Source organism: Pyrenophora tritici-repentis, chromosome 5 (assembly GCF_003171515.1).
Source record: "Pyrenophora tritici-repentis strain M4 chromosome 5, whole genome shotgun sequence".
NCBI classification, from domain to species: Eukaryota; Fungi; Ascomycota; class Dothideomycetes; order Pleosporales; family Pleosporaceae; genus Pyrenophora; species Pyrenophora tritici-repentis.
The window spans coordinates 2,185,755-2,202,816 of record NC_089394.1 but is presented as its reverse complement, the minus strand read 5'-3'; the positions used below and the strand labels follow the sequence as shown (position 1 = coordinate 2,202,816).

General features: G+C 51.0%; 7 protein-coding genes across 7 annotated transcripts; 2 read left to right on the top strand and 5 right to left on the bottom strand.

The window, feature by feature from the left end:
• Positions 1-347: 347 nt before the first annotated feature.
• Positions 348-1,044, bottom strand: PtrM4_108260 (solute binding protein; the record flags this gene model as incomplete). Its single annotated transcript, XM_066107792.1, has 4 exons — positions 348-403; positions 460-643; positions 700-933; positions 988-1,044. The coding sequence occupies 4 exons, from the start codon at positions 1,042-1,044 to the stop codon at positions 348-350; spliced, it is 531 nt and encodes a 176-aa protein (XP_065962241.1).
• Positions 1,045-1,973: 929 nt separating this feature from the next.
• PtrM4_108250 (Acetyltransf-1 multi-domain protein) lies at positions 1,974-2,876 on the bottom strand (the record flags this gene model as incomplete). Its single annotated transcript, XM_001935929.1, has 1 exon — positions 1,974-2,876. The coding sequence occupies one exon, from the start codon at positions 2,874-2,876 to the stop codon at positions 1,974-1,976; it is 903 nt and encodes a 300-aa protein (XP_001935964.1).
• A 305-nt stretch (positions 2,877-3,181) lies between these two features.
• PtrM4_108240 (DUF1690 domain-containing protein) lies at positions 3,182-3,881 on the top strand (the record flags this gene model as incomplete). Its single annotated transcript, XM_001935930.2, has 3 exons — positions 3,182-3,237; positions 3,328-3,385; positions 3,435-3,881. 3 exons carry the CDS (start codon positions 3,182-3,184, stop codon positions 3,879-3,881), a joined length of 561 nt encoding a protein of 186 aa, XP_001935965.1.
• Positions 3,882-4,494: 613 nt separating this feature from the next.
• On the top strand, positions 4,495-7,014 carry PtrM4_108230 (Dcm, Site-specific DNA methylase; the record flags this gene model as incomplete). The annotated part of the gene is made up of 6 exons (XM_001935931.1): positions 4,495-4,600; positions 4,657-4,971; positions 5,021-5,783; positions 5,851-6,108; positions 6,158-6,633; positions 6,698-7,014. 6 exons carry the CDS (start codon positions 4,495-4,497, stop codon positions 7,012-7,014), a joined length of 2,235 nt encoding a protein of 744 aa, XP_001935966.1.
• Positions 7,015-7,496: 482 nt separating this feature from the next.
• PtrM4_108220 (uncharacterized protein) lies at positions 7,497-8,360 on the bottom strand (the record flags this gene model as incomplete). The annotated part of the gene is made up of 1 exon (XM_001935932.1): positions 7,497-8,360. One exon carries the CDS (start codon positions 8,358-8,360, stop codon positions 7,497-7,499), a length of 864 nt encoding a protein of 287 aa, XP_001935967.1.
• Positions 8,361-11,934: 3,574 nt separating this feature from the next.
• PtrM4_108210 (PRP38-assoc multi-domain protein) lies at positions 11,935-13,707 on the bottom strand (the record flags this gene model as incomplete). The annotated part of the gene is made up of 4 exons (XM_066107791.1): positions 11,935-12,244; positions 12,299-12,347; positions 12,411-12,926; positions 13,575-13,707. 4 exons carry the CDS (start codon positions 13,705-13,707, stop codon positions 11,935-11,937), a joined length of 1,008 nt encoding a protein of 335 aa, XP_065962240.1.
• Positions 13,708-14,807: 1,100 nt separating this feature from the next.
• On the bottom strand, positions 14,808-15,995 carry PtrM4_108200 (MSS4, Phosphatidylinositol-4-phosphate 5-kinase; the record flags this gene model as incomplete). The annotated part of the gene is made up of 2 exons (XM_001935934.2): positions 14,808-15,659; positions 15,708-15,995. 2 exons carry the CDS (start codon positions 15,993-15,995, stop codon positions 14,808-14,810), a joined length of 1,140 nt encoding a protein of 379 aa, XP_001935969.2.
• Positions 15,996-17,062: the final 1,067 nt, after the last annotated feature.

The following is a 17,062-nucleotide window of genomic DNA, read 5'->3' as shown; positions in this document are numbered from 1 at the left end:
TGTATGACGTGCGTTCTACATGGGGATTTGTTTAGCATGGTGGGGCGGCGGCGTGTCAGGAACCAACCTGGAGTTACCCCGCCATGTCCACTGATATCAGACCTCGTCGCACAGTAAGCCTTGGTCATCGTCTTACTCGGCATGAAGGCTGGCAGAAGATGTGAGTGGAGGGATTGATCAGAAAGTGAGCGCTGATTGCATAATACTTGGTTCGACAGTTGGAAGAAAAACACGTGTAGATGCGTGCTGGTATAGTCGAGTGCATGAGTGAAAAGATTACGAATGGGATTGAGATAGGTGTCTAGTAGCTGAGTCGACTAGATGCGAAAGCAACGTTTGTCTTGCTATCACATGGCAATGCTAGTATTGGGGTCGTCGTCGTATACACATTGGTGGTACCACTCTGCGTGAACATCAGCATTAATGCGCCTGAGTTTGAATGTAAGACCGATTACGTACGGTTCTGTATGACACACTTTGCGCCCTTAACGCACTTGGTGCAGCCGGTCCAAGGGTCGTTGCCGTTAGTGCCACCACACTTGTAGTATACAGGCACAGGGCATGCAGTACTGATTGGTCCAGTCTCTTCGCTGGTTGTCTTGGTGGGTTTCGGTATGGACTTTGTGCTCGTTTTGATGGTTGTCTTTTGCAAGAATATTAGCGATAGTGCCAAAGAATGTCTGTCGAGAAAATGCTGACCTTTGTCGGGTAAGGCACCGGTTCCGGCTTCTCTGAGGTGATGGGCTCTGGTTTCGCACTTGACTTGGTTGGATCGGGTTTCTTCGTTGTCGTTGTAACAGTCTTAGTCTTCGTCGTCGGCTGCGGAACAACTGGTGTAGGGCGACTGATGTTATCCGTGCAACGTCCTCCAATACATGTTATGAGGTATGTCGTCTGGCGCGGGACCAGGTTAGGTTGATTATCAGCTGGTATCTATATACACAAGTCAGTGAGATGTAGGTGGGACACATGATGGCATAAGCTTACTGCAACACAGATAGCTGAGAGGCTTGAGAGCAGGACAGTGAGCGTAACAAGCTGCATGATGCGTAATGAAATCGTGGATGTTGAGGACGGAGGCTGGTCTTGACTTGATCACAATGAGATCCATTTCAGAGAATATGGGCAGCGTCTTATACCTGCTGGCTCCAACTACTAATCCATAAGAGTCCAAGGATTCACGGGTAAGATGGTAGGCGTCTTGACAACGAGCTCTATACATGCGCGGTTCATTGTGGTCGGTAGTCTGTCTACGGCTCAGCTCAAATACGAGGCCGGCTTAATATGCTGCTGTGACCATGCATATCACGGTTAGCGACTGAGTATGCCGTCTAAACGGACCAGAACATGGCCTAATACTGTTGTAGTCAAGCTTCTGCAGTAGCAGGCGAATGAGAAAAGAAGTAACTCTACGAGAGGAGTGTAAACGTCCAAAGCGATGCTGTCTACAGCAACCTGGCTCTCAAACCTCACTCATAATGCGGCTACGATTGCTCGACATCCAGACCGGTTGCCACGATTCCAAGCGGTATGTCTTCCAAGATCCACTGTGATTAACCTTGGTACTATTCTTGTCGACGGCAAAGCTGTTGGGTGGGGTGTGTTTTAGCCGCAATATGGCGCCTAGTTCATCCATGTCTTAATACCAGCTCATATGCCACTTATGATGACCACGATATCTTTCACTTGCCATGTTGCGAAATAATAGATTGCTCGATAGGGGCAGTGAGACTGGTATTCGGAATGCAAGGCGGGAGAGCTGCGCGAGAGAATAATCGCATCTAAATGTACCGGAATCCGGGACCGGATGGAGGGAGAGGCGAAAGATGACATGCACTATAGACCACTCCAACTTGTCGGGTGCAGGTTGTTCAGCACTGGCCTTGGCGAAAGACACTAGCGATGTATCCGTGGACCGATCGGTTACGATGCACAGGAACTGCTGTTCGGTGGACAGTGGATGCGCATGATATTCACACGCCATTTATCCCACTTCCCGGCACAGTATCGTTGGCTAAAAGGTCTCCCACACCAATCCATTTTCTTACAAGGAAAGCACCCTGTGGCCTTAGCTTCCTGTAGTACCCTTCATCTTTCTCTAGTATTTCAAACTTGCGCTTTTTGTACCACTCCATACCCTCCTCGTTTGCCTCCCACACATGTGCTGTGACCGATCGTACATTGTGTAAATCGACCGCTTTCTTGACTATAGCTTGTAGGAGGTGCATAGCAATACCATGGGAACGGTATGGTGCGAGGACGCCGATGGTGGAAATGTATAGTTGCGAGGAGGGAAGAAGGCGGCACCTGACAGCACCAACCAGGTGTGGCTTCTCCGATGACGATGCGGAACTATCGTTGCCCGGTGATGAGTGCCATAATGCTGCCAATGTGATGCTGTGATGTGGTTCCGTCATGGTCTCCTTGAAGAAAGCGTCGGGATATGATATAGGTAGAGTAAGGTTGAGCAGGCGCTTGAAGGCGGGCAGGAGGTCTTCGGTGAGCGGCACGAGCTGGACGTTTGGTGGAAGAGGGCGCAAGGCGAACAGCTGAGGTATAGCAGGTTGCTGGACTGCCAGGTTCGGGGGTGAAGGCATTCTGGAAGTGGCGGGTGTGACGGCTCGAGACGACCGAGGGCTCTTTTTCGATTTCGGCCTCGACGGCGCCTGTAGAAAGTCGTCGGGTATGTCGTTCCAGTTCTCCATTGCCGAGGCCGTAGGCGTCGTGTTAGGGGGTACGCGGGTGGGAGCGGAGGCCGACTTTGGGGGAGGTGGTGGTCGAGAAGGCTTTGATGACACCGGAGGAGGTGCGTTTAGGGGCAGAGACTGTGCATCTGAGCTGGGCTTCTTCAGCCAACTATTCAGCGAGGATTGCATCGCGGTGGGGTCGTCAGTGGTGGTGATATGTTCCCGCAGAGTGAATGTCTTAATGTCTTCAGGACAGGCTGTCAGGCCTAAGCTTGCACAGAGTAGCTTGCACGCTGATATGTATGTCGAACACAAGGACACATGTGCAAATGCAAACGTCGCAATTGCTTTCTCCTGCTGCCTCCCCAACGCGCCTGACGATCCCTTGCAGGGATTCGTGCTAGCGTGCCTTCGTAGGCCAAGCCGTGAGCTTCGACTTCTTGCAGGAACCGCATCATCGTGCCAGAATCCCGCATTTCCCCCACAACGCAACAATGGGCGCTGAGAACTCGAAACCGTCGTCCGAGATCAAGCAGCATGTCTTCTCAGCGTACGTAGCCCTTTGCCAAGCCAATGGCGCCGCCCATGACTGTGAAGACACAATAAGAAAGTGACGTTCGAGGCTGATAAGTTTGCGCAGCGATCACCCTGTCAGCTTCTCCAATGAATTGGTAGGCTCGCTGCAGAAGAACACTTTTGTACGTTTCCCAGACCAACAGGACCGAAATTGGGATTAACAGGCAGTAGACAGACTCGGCACGATCACGACAGCAAGAACTCCAATTCCAGGAACGCCTGACGGCTGAGCTGGAGAAACTCCGCGAACAAGAGACCCAAAACTTCACAAAATTCACAGAGACCCTCTCCGACGAGACCGCACAACCGGAACAGCCCTCCCTTGTCGAGAAGATTCAAGATGCCACATCCAGCAGCTCAACCCTCGCGGAGAAGCAAAGGCAAAAGGACATGAGCAGAGACAGCGTCACCAAAGAAATTGAGAACCTCAAGGCAAAGCTGGAACAGAGGAAGAAGCTGGAGCAGGCCGATGCAAACGTCACAAAGGCAAAGGAAGCCGTTGTCGCGTGTCTGCGCACTCACGACCGACGACCACTGGACTGCTGGAAAGAGGTCGAGACTTTCAAGCAGGAGGTCGGACGGCTAGAGAAAGAATTTGTGCAGAAGACGATTCGATGAGCTATATTACAGAGTCAAGTCTACAAGGTTTGGCGGGGCTTATGTACGAATACGGTGGATATGATTCAGTGTGACCAAGCAGGACTTTCTTCATATCAAACCTCTTCATCCCAATAACTGCGCATATTTCTCTCTCTCCCTCTCTCCCTTCTACAGCTCTTCTTCCCAACCTCTAGACTCATGAATTCCAATCTTGGACAAAGTAGCACCCCCACCTTCCCGCATACGGTGATAATTTCCCCGTTGCGCTATGGTGAACTGTCCTCACCCTCACCTTCACCGTCACTGCGCGTTTGCTAGTGGCGCTTGGCATATCATATGCGAGGCTTTCGTTAGACTCACTTACCTGGAGCTATATCGCTTGCCAAAGACTGCTTTCGCTTTCTATCCGTCTTCAGCTTCGACACGTACGGCAGCCGCGCTCATAACCTGAAATCCCGTCGCAAATCTATCGCCATCGCGTCTAACAGTCAGCCAGAGCCACTTAGAAAGCACGAGAAGTCCACGTTTCTCGATTGCGCACCGTCAAGAGAGTTGCTTGGAGCAGCGAGACAGCTTCTGACTGTCTTTACACACCTCCCATTACAAGTCTCGAATCGCAGCACTGGCAAGCATGTCGGCAACAGCAACGAAGCCGTACCCCGTACCTGACGATGATGATGACGACGACGGGCCTTCGAACATTGACGACGGCGACTTGTACGACATGTTCAACATTGGTATGTGGCTGCGTGCAGATATACATTGATTCAATGTACTGACTCCGAACCGTCAGATTGCGATAACGATGTTGAGATAACTGCGTTCCGTTCGTGCATGGAATCATCTAGTGCGTCGCGTAAGACAATCAGCAGCGAAGACGTTGAATTACCAGACATCTCAATACAGAGTTTCAAGCTTAGCAAAGGCAACATCATCAAGCCTGGCGATACAGTCGAGCTCCGTGACCATACGAATCAACCTGCCGATGCTATGCATAGCGGCGACTTTCTCAGAGTCAAGGCTATCATAATGAACTTGGAGACCGATCAAATCCGTCTTCGAGGGCATCGACTTCGCCGTACAAAGTATCTTGGCCAGATTTTCAACTGTGAGTAATGCTAAGATAGACTTAATGGCTTGTACTAATGCCCAACAAGGGAAGTTAAATGAGCTTGGCATGGTTTTGAACGTGGATGAAGGCGATCATCGCTCCCCGCTTATTGCAGGAATGGAAGACGTGGACATGAAAGAGGTCATCCGCATGCGAGAATGCACGCTTACCAACAAACCATTCCCCTTGCTGAGCTTTCGGTCATATGAAAGAGTCGCGTACCCTGTCGGCATGAGCGAGGAAGAAATCAAGCGCCAGATCTTCTATGGCGGACAACTGGCATGCCGAGTCGTCAAAGTCTTCTACATCAAGCCGAAAACAGGAAAGTCATACGGTGGGGTGGCTCGACAACTTTATGTGCACGAGGCGGATACCAACCAGCGCGATACATCTAACGACGAAGCATACGGTAGCATCACTGTTAACAACTCTATCAACAATACGGTCCATAAGAAAGTGCCTCCTACACGAAAGCGGTCAGCAAGATCAGAGTCTCCTGAAGTTGAGCTCCTCGACAGCCCACTCAAGCGGAGAGCTTCGCGTTCTGTCCGACATGGTAAGTTTGCATTCGGGGATGTATTTTGTGGGGCTGGGGGAGCATCCCAAGGTGCTTTGCAGGCCGGCTATAGCATATGCTGGGGTCTCGACTTCGACCACACTGCCCTCGAGACGTATCGTCTCAACCATCCCACCGCACATACTTTCGAACTGGATGCCCACGATTTCCCACCCAAGAACGTCTGCCCAAAATGCTGGAAAGTTGATGTCCTTCATCTCTCGCCCCCTTGTTGCTATTGGAGCCCTGCACAGTAAGATTCTCCAATGTCTATAATAGTGTTATCGCAGCTTTGTGATCAACATACTAACAGTCTATAGCACCCAAGCTGGCCCAAACGATCAAGCAAACTATGAATCGATCTATACTGTGGGGCCTATTTTGAAGAAGGTGAGGCCGCGTATTGCGACGCTGGAGCAGACGTCCGGTCTGGCTACAAGCCAAGAGCATAAACGCAACTTCTTCATGCTATTGCATGACATCTGTGAAGCTGGCTACGACGTCCGGTACAGGATCCAAGATCTTTCACAGTTAGGTCTGGTTCAGAAGCGTATGCGTTTACTTATCATTGCTGCAAGGTACGTAATTAAACATTCACGATCTGGAGGTTTATCTAACAAACAACAGGCGAGGGACACCCCTCCCTCCCTTCCCCAAGCCAACTCATGGTCCTGAGGGCAGTGGTCTCAAGCCCTTTGTTAACATTGAAGAAGCTCTAAGGGACATCGCCCGTCACCCAAACCGCTCGATGAACGACCTCCATCACCAACCAAAATTGTTCACAATGCCAAAACCTAGGTATAGCTCCTATTCACAACTCAAAGGTTGCATAACAACTGGTGGAACGACGTCTTATCATCCCTCTGGATTGCGCAACTTTACAGCACGCGAGTTAGCTCTGTTGCAAAGCTTTCCCGTGCGATATCGGTTTGCTGGCTCTACGGGCCAAGTCAAGAAACAAGCAGGGAATGCCTATCCACCAATCACTAGTGAAGCTATATACCGGGAGATTGCCATGACATTAGATGCTTTTGATGGCGGTCTCATCGATGCCGAAGATGACCTCTCTAATCTGAATTTGGATGCGCTGCTCAGAGCCAATGGTAAGCCAAACTCCTTCCAAAACAACAAGCTTTCGTTCAAGGCGCCAATCTAATAAATTTGTAGATCTATCTATCAGGAATGACCCGAGGCACATGAGGAACGAATTTAACGAAGGTTTCGACTTGGAGAACCCTCGCCTGCGCACAACACCGAGCGACACAGACGAGGTCATCGATCTACTTGACGACGAACATGATGAGGAGTACGTTGAACTGTTGGGCGCTGATGATGAGGACGGATTCATTGACCTGCTGGACGCCGATGATGAGGACGAGTCGATTGGCCTACTGGATGATGACGATGATGAAGGCCGAAACCAAGACGAAGATGACGACGAAATTGTGTACTTGGGTACACGAGAGTCAAACGGTTATTTCTGAAGTGGTTACTACCCTTTAAAAAAGCACAAACTTGCATATCCAAGTTCTGAAAGAAAATTTTTACGGGTCGACTAATGCGGTCTTACTCGTTGCCTTCTTTGTTACTGCAACATAGATCGATTCTCGTTCTCCCAACACCAGGAAGAAGGTTATCGAATCTGTGTGGGATGTGTAGTTCAGCAGGCACATCCGTCTTCAGAACGAACTCAGCCATACGAGATGCAAGGAGGCACATATGTACGAATTTTTTCTGGTTATTAGATGCCATCTGCGTCTAAACGTACTTTCGAACGTGTTTCAAGTCTTCCTAGTTAAATATGTAAAAAGTGAAAATTATGCACTACTACACCTAAACCTATGTTAACAACACAGCCCATCTAAGTATACAAAACAGTTGAATCGCTTCATCTCTTCCTGGAATCCACGCATCCCGCGCCATCCGTCTTCTCCTCCGGTCCTCTATTTTCTCCACCACACAACATCTACCACGAATGCGGAATCAGATTGACAACGCCCTCCTTGGGCATCTCTTCCACCACCTCTCCTAAATCCAACATAGCAGCCTTCGTCCTGATCTCATTCCGCATCAACAGCACCTGGCCTGCCAATTCGACCAAGCTTTGCTGACAAAGCACCTGTCTCATAACGGTAAAATCAAAGTAAATCTCCGAAAAGTCAAAACGCAACGTAATATCGCGGACATTCAATTGGGCCAGCGTCTTGCGAAACAGGGCGTCAGCATCAGCCATGTAGAACCCGGTTAGCATTTTTTGAAACGCGAGTCTATCAGTGGTTCCTTTGCTGTTGCTGTCGTCATTGCCGCGATCTGATGCCGTGTCGTCGAGGTAGCGCCGCGTATCCGCGCATAATTTCAGGCTTAGGAGAGTCGACTCCACAGCGCCGAGAAGATACGATAGGCTGGTGATGTACCGTTCGGCTCCAGCGGATACCGGTCTCCAAACCCCGGTGCGGGGATCCATTATCCTCCGCATACACCGAGGGTAATATAGTACATCGACTTGGAGGTGGCGGACTAGTGGTAAGTCTCTGAGTTGCAGAGGGGGTTCGAAGGCGCCTGAGCCCTCGGTGTCGTCTCCATCATCGGCGGAAGCTGGCGGCGGGATCGAGGTAATGTAGAATGAATTCTTGCCGAAGAAGATGGAGCGGGCTTCAGCGTAGATTTGCTTGTTGGTGCGGAGGATGGCTGTGTGAAGGTCGTATTTTTTGCTTTCTCGTGCGACGGGGCCTTTGAGTGGAGAGGGCGTAACAAGGAGGAGGGTGTAGATATGTAGTCGGAGTTCGGCTGGGAGGATATCGAGGAAAGGTGAGCGTGTGGGGGAAGCCATGGTTGGTCTCTTTTGAGCCGTTGATAGACTGTCAACGCCTCTTTGAGTTACTGAATGCTTGTAAAGGCTGGAGGTATATGGACTGTTGTGTTGTTTCTGTGTGGGATGAGTGTTCAACTACTCCAAAATGATCAACCCTAATGTAAAGTCACCATCAACAGGAACAGCCACAGCAGCGCGCGCCCCTGGTCTTTATCTTCTTGCACGTCCGAACCAAGCGCCATTATGCAGTCCAATGCACATCGTCATGGATTGTCAAGGCCATTCTAGTTTGTTAGATTTGACTCGCTCCACCTAGCATTCTTGGAACCCATAGTATAGCTAGGAACCCTTCGCTGGGCGCGCTTAAGATCCCAACCCACAGCCGTCCATGCGCCTACGATAGACTTGACGAAAAAGCTCCTAGCTTTCCCGCTTAAGAGGCGATTGATGTGCAGATCATGGATATTCACAAGGATGCGGCCTGAGACCGCGCTTTTTCGGCTGCAGACAGCCATTGGTGGAGGGATATGAAACCCTGGCGGTACGGTTTGCTATCGCTCCGAGAGGGCATGTCGAGCGGCAGGTGGCAGGCGTGGCACACATGACCTGGCGGAGAATTATCCGTAGCGTGTTTCCGGTTCGTTTCTGGAAGCGTGGATGGAAGCTTTTGGGCCTCTTGTCTCGTCAGCCGGGGGCACTAGACTGCTTCTAGGCTGCTTCTACGGTTGAGTATGGCGGGCGAGCACGGGCGAGTTGCCCAGCTGTATGAGATGGACGGTTCGTTCCAAATCAAAAGATTGTGCGACAAGGCACATACAGCCTAAGCATCCCCACTTCTCCACCTCGCGAGGATTCGGCATAGAGTCTTACAAGCCATCTTGCACATGGCGGTTACAGCATCTTTTGCAAATCGGCATCCTCCACACCTACCTGCTCAGACATTCGGGCACCTCTGCCTAGAAGAATCGGCCAGACTCACAGCCTCGCCTCGCCTTGTCTGCTCGCAAAGGCTTTAGCCCGAAAGTGCGTCCGAAGAAAAGGCGGGTGCTGCCGTCGTCCAAAAACGTGACCTTTACATCCAACGGCCCTGGAGCCCAGAGCTCCGGCACCCACAAGCTCAGACGATCAATGCACACTCTCTCTTTACAGGGAACCTAATCATGTAGCCACTTCCCCTAGTTGCAACTACTCCCTAACAAGCAGAATTTGCGATGTGCCGACACATAGCGCAGTCGCTGGGACGTGACGACCATGCCCTGTCCGACAAACTTCAACGCTCCACGAGCCGCACCAGACAGCGAGAGAACGAGAGAACGGGAACGCACATGGCGCGCTAGGATGATCAGCACTAGAAAGATCAGCACTAAAGGGTCGGGTGCAGACTTCCACGCGAATGAACGAGTGAGGCACTAGAAGCTCACATCGCATATCCCACACATGCCATCACCGAGCTACCGTCTGATTCTTCTAGCAAATACCGCAAGTGGGTGAGCGGAACCGCACATGTGCTTATTAAACCGAAACCCCCATTCTGAAATTAATCCCTGCTCAATCCAGCCAGACAAAGGCGGATCCTGTCAACGTCTCGGGCCCAATATTGCGAGAAAAACACATCAATACTCCGAATAAACATGACAAAACCAGCCACCCCGCCTTGGAACGTAGTCAGCATGGCATGATCGATACCCACCTGCCAGGCGCAGGGTCCAGCAAATGCGGTGTGCTTCTCGGATCAAACTCCGCTACCCATCTATCCATCACCAAACGATCAAGATTATCCACCGAGACGAGGTCGTCACCTACTGTTACTGTTACATACTACAGCGCCCACTCCAGAGCCAGCGCTACCCCATGTGACAAGGCACACTTTTTTTTAATTGAATCGACGACCCAAAACGGTCCGATACCGTACCTAGGCATGTCCGCAAACCTTCGGGCATGCGGAAAATCAGCGCTCCAGCATGTGTGTGCGTGTATTTTTCCACGTTTTCGCGCCGAAACGCAACCCTGAAAAAAAGATCGATTAATTCCGAACGTTGGGAAGGCATGCCGACTATTAACTGGCCGTAAAACATTATCATGATTTGACCACGTGCAATTTCGCAGGTGGATTCGGCGTGGGGGGATCGATAGAGGGGGAATCGGAAGAGGCAGCAAAGTTACATCATCAAGAAAAGATAATGAGGCAGTTGTCCTTCTCACATGGTTTCACACCATCTTTAGCCATTCCTTCCGTATCTGGCGATTTGCAATCAGACAGGCAGGCATGAACCCAGCTTATGAAAGAGACGACGTATACAGTAGTATCCTACGGCCTTGGGCTTCGCTACAGCACACGATGAACATATCCGATCGGTGAAGCAGCAGCAACAATAGCATTGGCCAGCCAAAAAGCTAACTCTTTCCCAACCACGCTGCATCACGTTCAAATCGAACTACCGGTCGGACGCCGGTCCTTTCCCTCCGTCCAGCTGGGAACAGCGTGTGTTCTTGTCTACCAAGCGGCTAACAGGCCGAGGACACGAGACAGAAAAAAAAGATGATGCGGACATCGGAACCGCAATACTTCCTCCCTATCACCAACCATCACATCAGCTCCCAAGCACACATTGAAAGACACGCATCGTATTTCCACTGCCACGGGCTCTCAACGCCAACGCAACACAACCCAGGAAATCAGACTAACCCCGAGGATCTACACAAAGCGTGACCTTCCTTTCTTTCCTCTTTCCCCCCTCACCCATCTCATCTAACACCCACACCCACACTACAGCACATCACCCTCTATCCCACACCGCTAAATCACATCAAATCAAGCCTCACTTTCCAAATTCACCAAAGTTGCTGAATCGCTATTCCTTTCTTATCTCCGTTTGGCCTGGGAAAGTGGGGCGTGCAGCTGGAACTATACTTCCGCCGCCGCCCCCCTCTTTCTCGATTAGTATCAGCGGCATACGTCATATCAGGCCATTATAAGCTTGACCCGTGCTTTCGTGCCTTTTGGGCACGGTCCTCCTTCCAAGCGTGCCCTCATCGTTTCTGGGGCAGGCGAGAAAAAAAGGAGGGGAAGCATGTCTGTGCTATTTATGACTGAAAGTGCGAGATGGCGCGTGTGAGTCAGGCTGGGTGTGTACGTAGTCGTGAAAAAGGGGTTGATGGGGTGTCGTGGGGTGGGAAATTGGGTTGTCATGCGATATAAATAGGGCCTCTCCTCACGATTGTGTTTTACTTACTTGATTCCACTGCTATGAAACACGCTTCCGTAGTGCTGGGTATTTCATGTTTGACACAAATGTGGAGATTGTGCAACTGTAAAATGCCGTCTATTGATATGACTATCATTCAAGGAGTGCAAACTTGTGGGCCCAGATTAATGCGATAACGCATGTAAACTTTGTGAGTATTGTACTATATTTCCAAAAGTTCAATCTTCGTAAAATCGTAAAGTCATTCCGTTTCCGTCATTTCGTATCCAAACAGTCATCAAAAAGATGCCAGACGCGTGCAAGACAGCAAAAAGTAAGAAAAGCAAGGAGATGTAATAGTACACTGGCATACTCGACTATAATTGCCCATTTTCCCACGCATGACTTCAGTATTCCCTCTTCCTGTGCCTCCGCGTTTTGACAGGCGAACCGGTACCCTCGGAAGAGCTGCTGAAATAGTCATATTCGTCACGACTATAGTCATATCCACGGTCGGGACGACGATCGCGCCTATCATCCCTGCGGTCATCCCTTCCTGCATCTCGATCCTCGGGTCCGCGAGACTTTGAGCGGAACCGGTCGATGATACTGCGGCTTCTAGCGCGAAGACCGGGACCTTTGCTGCGCTCGCGATCATGTGTGCGAGTGCGCGAACGGGAGCGGGAACGGGACGTGGAGCGGCGATCGCTTCGGCTTCTAAATTTGGCATCAGCAAACTGGAGAGCAGAACCTGAGTGTCGGGATTCTCACCGAGACCTGGTCGCCACCTGTCTAGCACCAAGTGCACCCGCTGCTGCTCCTGCCAGTGTGGTCAGCCTACTTTTACCTAGTGACCTGCCTGCAAATCCTCCCGCCAACGCACCTCCCAGCGACGCAGCCAGACTCTTCTCTCGCAAATCCATGCTATCGAATCTATCACGCATTTTAGCCATGCGCGAATCATCGTCTCGACGGTGGTCTTTGCTAGAACGGGAGTGGTGCGAGTGGGAGTCGACAGACCTGGCTCTATGACGAGTGTCACGACGATGCCTGGTACTGTCACGCCGGGGGGAGGATTCAGCATATGGCACGACTTGCTCGCGGTTGGCAGTAGGGTAAGTCGGATAGGCTGGTTCTGGCATTGGGGCGAAAGGTGGCTGAGAGTTGGACCGCTGGCGGCTGAATGGCGGAGGAGAAGGCTGATAGCCGGCGCCATTGGCAGGGAAATCGGTATGATGATATGGGTTCATAGGAGAGTTGGACCCGACTGGCGGGGGAGGAATTGGAGCGTCAGCTACGGGAGATGGGGCATATCCAGCATCGGGCGTGTATCGAGCGGCGGCTCGCGAAGTTTCGTGCTGGCCATAATCCTGTGTCCTGCCATATGGCTGAGGAGCTGCTGGCTTCGGAGTGTTAGTGACTGGTCGCTGGAGCAGAGCCGCTAGAGGCGGTTCGTAAGATGGGATAAAAGCAGCATGAACTGGTGAACCGCGAGAAAGGGTTTCGCGAAGATGGGGTCGAAAAGAAAAGGGACTCGTCGAGCTCGACATGGACCGGCCCCCCAACATCGGCGGACAACTGTGCGCTGGTGTCGGATGCTCGGGCATTGTCGCAAGCGTCGCACGTCGAAGAGAAGAAATGTTATTTACCTGAGACGGATATCCGTACGCGGGCGTAGCAGATGGTCGGTGGTCTTGCACTGGACTAGGGGCATATTCCTGTGGGTTGTAGGGCCTATACTCGGATGCGGGCGGAGGGGGAAAGTAGGGTTGTCCCTGCCCGGGTTGCGCCATATCCCTAGTATCACTGTATTGTCCGTCCAAGTCGCTGTCGTGTCGACTATGTCTTCCTCGGCTTAGACTCCGGCTAGGAGCTTTTGCAGCACTCTTCGCACGTCGTCGCTCTCTCTTTCTTTGCTCTCTCTCGCGCTCGTATTCGCTGTCGTCTGTGTAATAGTCTGAGTACTCGGTGGGTGGACTACGCTCTCGTCGCGAACTGCGCCTGGCGGATGGCTCTTCACTCTGGCGCCGCTCTTTGCGAGATTTACCTTTAGTCTTGCGGTTCTTGTCGATTTCCTTTTGTTCTGCTGGAGTAAAAAACCCGCCAGGGATCTTCTCAAAGAACTTGTCGGGGATCTGTTCTGCGCCGTAGCTGATCGCCTTGAAGGCCAGGGCTGCCATCTTCGATGAGGCTAGTAAATCCGGATGTCAAAGGGGTGACGTAGGGTTGGATAGCAAACAGGAACGTGATTGGAGCGCAATCGACCGGTTCCAGTGAGAGGACGAGGACGCCTTGATGCGGGGTTGGCGTGCAGTAAGGCTGAAGAATATGGTGGCGAATCGCAGAGCGGAGGTGGGTGTAAGCAATATAGATGGTACTTGAAGATGTAAGAGTTGGGTTGGTGGTGGACGTCTTTTCAAGTACGTGTGCTGGGGATGAAGCGAGGTATAGAGTACAAGTGGCAATTGAGGTTTAAGGCGTAATAGGCAGGCACAGGGGTAAAGTTGATCTGCCAGTCGCGCTGCGTCTAAATAAGACAATATAGCTAATCCGAGGCACAGTGGGATTCCGTGGCAGGCGCGTTGACAGAATCCTCAAACGACGTCATACGTCATAGCCGCGGCTCGTGCGCTTCCAGCTTCCATCATTGGAGCCGCAATTCCGCCTCGCCGTAGATCCGCAGATCTTTTGCATGGAGAAGACAGATCCGACATGGGCAAATAAGATATAACATACCAGTTAATGTCCATATACTCACTGATCATACAAGTCGTAGAGACATCTTAGCCACTTGCGCTTAAGGGTTTTGTCTGAACTCGTCTGCGCTCGTGCTGGATCCTACAGTCATACACGATATAGGTATCACTCACCACTACGTCTATTCTTTGCCTCCAGTGCTACCATATGGGATTCATGTCTCCCTTGCCTAGAGCTGGATCGAAACCCTCGTTACTAGCAGCCTATCGTGAGTTTGCTATGCGTTGGCAGGTTCAGCCCCCAGCCACTCGGATTATCCGAGGCATGTGCGATGACGACATGCTCAGGTCTTCATGCTTCACCGCCCAGATGACAAGATGGCTTTCCACGTGGGATCTACATTATCGTCATAGATGGATTTTGATAGCTCGGCGCCCTGAATTTAAGATTTGAGCATTGAACTTTAGAAGAGTATCCGCGAAATGGGTATCTTGTATACTAGAATCATTACAGCACCATCCCTGAAATTGTAGCCATGCTTTTAATCATCCTGTGACTTTCCTGAGCCTCGGTAGTCTGTTGACTAGACTTGTTCGATGGCTCTTGTTGCAGGACTCCGTATCTCACCCGCAGGTCTGCCGGCACTATCTGGAACCTCAACCATGTCCTCTACCATACCGAGGAACCTCTGCCTGTACTCATCGCTTGTAGTAGTTATGCTCATTGGACCATGGTCCCTCCCGGGCTTGACAGCGTTGAATAGTTTGACCAAGCTAGTTAGTGTCTTCGCCTGGAGGGCATCCTTCGCCCAAAAGAAGTCGAGGATAATGGCCCGATAGACCCACTTGCCATCACGCGACACAATACCACTACGCCATGGGGATCCGCGACCTGGGGGTGGTGGGACTTTGTCGTTCTCGGACGATCCAAGGTCGGCTGGGTACCGGACGAGGAATAGTGAGTAGTCGACCGCATTGTTGGCTTGCAGGATCTTGGAATCGCGAGATAGCTGCGCAATGAGCTCCTCCTTTTGATCAATCGTTACTCTAATCTTATCCTCGAATTCATCGATAAGTCGCTTCTTGACACTCTCTGGAGCTAGTTTTCCGTTTGCTACGTCACGTTCAGGGTAGAAGTAGTCGTTTGGCTTCAAATCATACGTCTCCCATCGCTTCTGTTGGTCCTTGCCGCAGCTCGACTTTCCATAGAGAATGTTCTCCATTATGATATGATGGCTTGGTGCGGTGCCCAGTGCAGCTCCAATGGTGGCGGTAGGGCAGTATAGGAGGTCTGTTATTCGGACTAGCAAGGAGTCCTCGTTGAGCTCCATGTGTTCGACATAGGGTGCGAGAAGACGGTCGCGAAAGAACGACTGTTCGAATTTCCGGGGCAGCGATTTGATAAGGAACTTGGAGTTTGGTGTCGTAAAGAAAGTCTATAATATATGAGCTGATAACCTGGAAACTTGCTGGTGTTTGCGTACCGATCCAGAGTAGCCCAAGTCTCCGATGGCGACGAGATCTGTCCGCTTGCTCTTGCTGGGACTGCGGAAGCTCTCTGTATATTCTTCCTCTTCGATCTCCCATGTTTCATTCCTCAGCTTCTTAAACAGTGATGCGCGATATCGGGCTAGGGTAAGGCTGAAGAGAGCAAAGAAGGCCCAAATGCGCGCGAACAGGCCTGGGCGTTCACTCTCATCTTTCCTGGGTGAATCGGATTTGAAGATTGCGCCCAGGATAGATGTGCTAATGAGGCGATCTCGACGTCCCATCGTAAGTTTTCGTTTGGTTGTGATTCAAGACTGCCCAGGTGGACGTCAGAGCGAGCAGGTGGTAGACATGTAAACTGCGTCGCGTGACGTCATTACACTAATGATGAACTCAATGCGCGGTGCGCACGTCTTCAACAACGCACTAAGCTTAATCATTGCTTTTCTGGAGCGTAGAATCTAAGCCTACAATATGAGAAACTTGATGGGTCTTAGAGACAGCTGGTAAGTCTCTTGTTATCTGCAGCTAACATTTAGCATAGGCATAGGGCAAGCCGTCACAACGGCGCGACGTGCCTTTGCTGGGAAAACTTCTGGCACGCAGCTTTTACATGTAGGCTCAATTGGTCAAATACATCTCATCCGATACATGAGTTCTTCCCGCTCTGCAGCCTCGAGCATCCCTCGGGAAGCAACTGCACGAAGACTATATACTATAATTATCTGAAGTCGTGAAAATCCAAGTGCAAGAGAAGCATAGGGTAACCCTGGCGAAACTTTATAATAAATGACAACTAAAATACGCCCAGGCTACTGTGAGTTGCATTGATGGCCATACGCAGTGATCAAGGATTGGTACGTACAGTACAGTAGCTACCGCCGCTGCAGCAATCCGTCACTGCCTACTTACCATCGTTGAGTGAACTAGTTCCTTCTATTCGTTATGCTGTACTATCTATACCTGGCAAAGGGAGCGGGATTATTGGAAAGTATATATAACTAATGCAGCCACGCCACGCCACTTTAGCTGCACGTATGCGTCTCCACTGGGGTCTCGACAACAGAGTCCTGAGGTCTTGGAACAGGCGGGGATTCTTTGGCTCCGCTCTAGTAGATCTCGCCCTGCCGCCTCCCGGTTTCGTATGCGATTGCACTAAGTGTCCCGCTCCAACCGAAGGGCGGCAGCGGAATATGCAATACCGTAGCCACAAAGCGGCGGCTGAATCGATAAAAGTAATCGACGATAGCATTTGAGGCTCGATACCGTTTCTTGATCGATGTGTAACGGTGGCTTCGCGCTGTGTAACCCAGTACGGATGCTATGACCACACACACCAGCGTGAGGCAGT